Source organism: Phocoena phocoena, chromosome 4 (genome assembly GCF_963924675.1).
Source record: "Phocoena phocoena chromosome 4, mPhoPho1.1, whole genome shotgun sequence".
NCBI lineage: Eukaryota > Metazoa > Chordata > Mammalia > Artiodactyla > Phocoenidae > Phocoena > Phocoena phocoena.
Window position 1 is genome coordinate 73,612,365 of NC_089222.1, and position 5,775 is coordinate 73,618,139.

The 5,775-nt window shown below is 50.9% G+C and overlaps 1 protein-coding gene across 1 annotated transcript; it reads left to right on the forward strand.

Annotated features, from left to right (window-relative positions):
* Nucleotides 1-1,304: 1,304 nt before the first annotated feature.
* PIGZ (phosphatidylinositol glycan anchor biosynthesis class Z) lies at nucleotides 1,305-5,094 on the forward strand. Its single transcript, XM_065875841.1, is given in 3 exon segments — nucleotides 1,305-1,342; nucleotides 1,344-1,513; nucleotides 3,527-5,094. Coding segments are annotated over 3 exon segments (1,776 nt in total).
* The last annotated feature ends 681 nt before the right edge of the window (nucleotides 5,095-5,775 follow it).

Consider the following 5,775-nt stretch of genomic DNA (forward strand, 5'->3'; position numbering starts at 1 on the left):
TGAGCAGAGGCTGCAAAACTTATCTTTTAAGCTCTGTGAGGTTTTAGTATCAGGAAGCTCCTTGTCAACATCTGCCAGATTCCTGTTCTATTGCTTCACTTTGTCTTGTCTCCTCTGTTATGACTTGATGTCATATCTGAGAACAATAGCTGTTTATGGTCAAGCTTTAAAATATCAAAGTCAGGAAGTCAGGGAACCATATGTATTTCTGGAGGAGTAACAAACACGTTGTCAGACTTGTTTTTCTATGCACCCGTGATAATTTACTGGTGTTGATAAAAAGGCCCATCATGCCGTGGACTCAGATTCCCACTGATCTTTGAGTCAAGGGAGTGAGAGGGAGTGAGAACCTCCACCAAGAGGAGTCTGTTTGGGCTGCTTTAACAAGATACCACAGACTGGGTGGCTTTTAAACAACATAACTTTATTTCTCACAGTTCTGGAGGCCGGAAGTCTGAGATCAGGGTGCCAGCATAATGAAGGCCTTCTTCCTGGTTCATAGCCAGCAACTTCTCGCTGTGTCCTCACATGGTGGAAGAGGTGAGGGAGCTCTTTTATAAACGGGTGGTGTCTCTTTTATAAGAACACTAATCCCATTCACGAGGGCCCCACCCTCATGACCTAAGCAGCTCCCAAAGGCCCCACCTCCTGATACCATTAGAATTTCAGAATTAGCATTTCAACATACAAATCTGGGGAGGGGGTGGGCACAAACATTCAAACCACAGCAGTGTTTCCATCACCTTCCAAAAGGTAGGATGCAGGATGTGTGAAAGTTGGAGGGAGTGACTGAAGACCATGGGGTCGAATATAGTTCGTTTTTGCAAAGAAATGGATGGAATCCATTGAGGTTCCTAAGTTTTCAGAAGTGTAAGAGCCAGGCTGCCATGCTTGCTTGTGAATAGGAGCTGGTGAATAGGATGGGGCTGTGAGACCCAGATTTGGAAGGTACCCTAATCCTACTTGCAAATGTCATACTTAGACACTCAGCAAAATGTCGTATTAGGAAAAATATTTAGCAAATGCCATATATAGACACTTAGCAAACATGGTTAGCAAGTAACCAGGTTACTCAACAGAGGCCTCAGTTTCCCCATCTGTAAAATGGAGATAATACGACCCACTGCCCCAGACTGTGGAAAGGATTAATTGAGATATGGATGTAAAGTTCCTGGCATTTAGCAGGTAGTTAGTAAATAGCAGCTATTATTACTAACATTTTTATTGTGTGTAGACCCATATTGAGTTTGTTCAGACAATTGAACATATAATTTATAATAACTAACAAATGTTATGCTCCTCAGATGCAGGTCTGTGGAACCAGAATAGCATCTGTAGCAGCTGAAGTCATCCTAGGCTCTTGGCCCTGTGTCCTGGCAGCAATTTGATATGAAGATGGTAGCCAGGGTGCTGTGGGGCAGCCTCAGCCTGCTCCGCCTGGTGTGGTGTCTCCTTCCGCAGACAGGCTACGTGCACCCAGATGAGTTCTTCCAGTCTCCTGAGGTCATGGCAGGTAAAGCTCCCCATGTGTGGTTACAGTAGGCTGCGGCAAAGTCTGGTCAAGGAGCTGATTGGCTGTTTAGTGCGGAGGGAGAAAAATGTCTGTGCAGGTGAGCAGTGAATCCACAAGCCTCTTTGGCATAATAATTTGGGAGTGGGGACTTCGCATCTCCTTCCTGAGTGGTGACATTGACCTTCTAAATGATACCGATGAAATGCCAGCCTCTTTGACATCTTCCTGCTTATAACGACAGTACAGGTCATTCAGAACAAAAGCTATTTTGGGCTTCTCAGTGGAAGGATTTTAGAGTTGGGCTTCCCCAGTGATTGGGGAAACTTACACAGGGCTGTGACATAAAATAATCATGAAACTTTTCTTCTGTAGGTTCATGTGATGGCTGAGGGAACCCAGACCTAGAATGCTCACTTTTTAGAACTTAAATTCTAGGCGGTATAGGACACATCATGAAGATGGTTGCTGGAAACCTTGAGGCCTTTCAGATGCTGTGGTCACAAGGCTTCCTCCTCATGGTTCAAGATGGCTGCTTGTGCTCCAGGCATCAGGTCTGACACCAAGTCTTTCCCGCCACCAGAGAAGAGATAGGCATGCCTACTTTCTTTAAGGGCATATTTTGAAAGTCACATTCTTTTTGCCCATTCCATCCCATTGGTCAGAATGTATCATGTGACCACATGTACCTGCAAACGGAAGCTAAAAAATATACTGTTTATATCTGACCAAATGCCCAGCTAAAGAGACTAAGGATGAAGGAAGGAATGGATATTGATTGGGGAGATATCAGCTATCTCTGCCACAGGGCTCAACAGGTGGATTTGTTTTTAAAGTTGAAAGGTCCAGTTTATTTTTCCACAACCCCTGCCCCCCGTTTTTTTATAACCTGAGCCAGTAAAAAGCAGCCAGATTGATCTGATCCGAGGTTTTCTGTTTCCCTTTCACCTTCTGACAGAGAGGAAAAAACTGCCAAAAGGCCAGAAGAATAAGGAGAAGCAAAGAGCCTTAGACAACCAGCAGTGTTATCAAATGTGAGATGATGTAGAGCTTGGAGCTAAGATGCAGAAATTAAGAGTTTATTTTCCTCACCCCCACCCCTTAGAGCTCTGGGACAGTGGGGCACAGAGTCACAGACTAGCCCCAGGCAGCAAGTAATTTTAATTACATGAGTATATTCTTAATTTTAAACATTAAGAATCATAGACAAAACCAGTCGCTTTTGACCATAACCACAGTTGTTTATTCCCTTCCCCCATTCTCACACTGGCTGTCCTGGGTAACAGTCATAATCACAGAGATGCGTTTTTGACTCTGACTTTGGAGACTTTAGAACTCAAGGAGAGGAATGGGGCCTCCCCCTGCTCCTTCTCATACATCCTGTCCAGGACACACTGTTACCTCACTTCCCAGGTGTGGGCTGTGTAACAAACCATCACAGACCTAGCAGCTTAAAACCAGCAGCTCACAGTTCTGTAAATCAGAAGAAGTCCAGCCTGGGCTCTCTGGTCAGGGTATCATAGTATGGGCTGGGCTGAGTTCTTGTCTGGAAGCTCTGGGAGAAAATCTGCTTCCAAGACGATTCTTGCTGTTGAACAAATTTAGTTCATTGAGGCTATGGAACTAAAGCCCCATTTCCTTGCTTGCTGTAAGCCAAGGGCTGCTCTCAGCTCCCAGAGGCCACCCACATTCCTTGCCAACTGCCCCTTCCACCTTTAAACCAGCAAATCCTTCTCACCTCTGATGTCCTCTTCTGCCACCAGCTGGAGAAAAGTCTCTGATTTATAGGGCTCATGTGATTTTTGTCACACACATCTGGGTGATCTCTGTATCTTAGGGTCAGCTGACCCCTGTGACGTAACCTAATCACAGGAGTGAACTGTCATCTTCCCAGTCCCAGGGATTATGTCCGGCATGTACACCAGGGGGCTGGAAAATCTTGGGGGCCATCCTAGGATTTTGTCCGTAATGTCCTCTGCGCTGGGACCTGGCTCACCTCTCCTTCTCTCTCTGCAGAGGACGTCCTGGGCATAAAGGCCGCGCGGCCCTGGGAGTTTCACCCCAGCAGCCCCTGCCGTACAGTGGTCTTCCCACTGCTGACCTCTGGCTCCGCCTTCTGGCTGCTCAGGCTCTGGGAAGAGTGGGGGCCGTGGCCTGGCCCGGTGAGCGGCTATGCGCTGCTGGTCGGGCCCCGTCTCCTCCTCGCTTCCCTCTCCTTTGCCCTGGACTTGGCCGTGTACCACCTAGCCCCACGCTGGGGGGCGGAGCGCTGGAACGCCCTGGTCCTGCTGTCTGGTTCCTACGTCACCTTGGTCTTCTACACAAGGACCTTCTCCAATGCCATTGAGGGGCTGCTCTTTGCGTGGCTGCTGGTACTGGTATCACCCCGTGTAGCTGGGAGCTGCACTCCCAAGAAGCCTTCTCCAGGCCCGTCGTGGCACAGTTGGCTTCTTGGGGGTGTCATGGCTGCTGGCTTCTTCAACCGGCCCACCTTTCTGGCCTTTGCTCTGGTCCCCCTCTTCCTCTGGGGTACTTATGGAGCCACAAACCCCAGCTTCAAGTCGCTGACCAAGGAAGCCCTGGTGCTGCTCCCAGGGGCGACCCTCACAGCAGTGGGGTTTGTGGCTGTGGACAGCTGCTATTTCTCCAGTCCATCTAGACCCAGTACCCTTGTCCTTACACCTGCCAACTTCTTGTACTACAACCTGGATCCCGTAAACCTGGCGAGGCATGGCACACACATGCGGCTCACTCACCTGGCAGTCAATGGCTTCCTGCTCTTTGGGGTGCTGCATGCCCACGCCCTGCAGGCCGCGTGGCAACAGCTGCGAGCCTGCCTCCAGGCCTTCACACAGATGGGCCTCCCAAGGGCACTGGCTGCCCGGAGCCTGCAGTCCAGCCCCAGGTCTCACCTCCTGCTCCTCTACTTCATGCCCCTGGCCCTGCTGTCTGCCTTTAGCCACCAGGAGGCTCGGTTCCTGATCCCCCTCCTGGTCCCCCTCGTCCTGCTTTGTAGTCTACAGACCCAACTGGCACCCTGCAAGGGCACCCTGGTCCTCTTCAATGCCCTGGGTGCCCTCTTCTTCGGCTGCCTGCACCAGGGGGGCCTAGTGCCTGGCCTGGGGCACCTGGAGCAGGTGGTTCGCGCTCCTGCGCCCCCGCGTGTACCCACCCACTACACACTCCTCTTCACCCACACCTACATGCCCCCCCGGCACCTCCTGCACCTCCCGGGCCTCGGCTCGCCCGTGGAGGTGGTGGACATGGGCGGGGCTGAGGACCAGCTCCTGTGCCAAGCCCTCAGCAACCTCACCAGACGACCAGCCTGCCACGTGGCTGGTGGGCCGTGGCTCTGCCGCCTTTTTGTGGTGACCCCTGGCACCACCAGGTCTGCCATGAAGAAGTGCAGCTTCCCCCTCAAGAGTGAGACACTCATCTTTCCCCACTTGACTCTGGAGGACCCACCGGCCCTGTCCTCCCTGCTGAGCGGGGCTTGGAGGTACCATCTCAGCCTTCACATCCTGGAGCTGGGGGAGAAGCCTGACAATATGACAGAAAAGACCCTGCCCAAGACTCAGCCATAGGTGAAGGTGCTGCTCCACCTTCTAGGTAGAGAGCTGGGCTGGGACAGAGCCCTGACTCTCTTCCTTCCCTTTCCCTTCCAGAATCCCCACCTCTCCTGTGCACAGCCTTTGACTGCTCCACCTTCTGGGTAAACTGACACCCATCTTCCCTCAAAAACCAAAGATCTGACCAGTTGCAGTCCTGATGCCAAGGTCCCCAAAGAACCTGGTGAAATCAATGACGCAAAATGCCTGTTCCTGCCCTATTCCTTCCAGCCACTGTGATGTTTTAAACATATAAATAGCACCTGACTGTGAAAGGAGACAACAATCTCCTAATGACTTTCCTGAATGACTCCCCCCAAACCTTCCAGGATGCCTTACCTCTTGCTGTCATGACAACCCTTTGGCTTCCTAGATACCTGGAAGGAGGCAGTGTAGTGATGTAGAACGAGCAGGTAGCTCATATTCAGAGGAGTTAGTTCTCGTCCCTGGTCTGCTACACACTGGCTATGTAATCTTAAGAGAGCCCCTTCCCCTCACCCAGCCTCAGTTTTCCAGTCTGTACAATGGATCAGAAGGTCTCTGAGGTGTCTGCCAGCTAACACTGTGTCATTCCTGGGTCTGCAGCACGTTCCCTGGCCAGACAGGCATGTCTCTCCCAAAGCTCTGTAAGCATAGAAGTGGGTGTGGCATATTTAA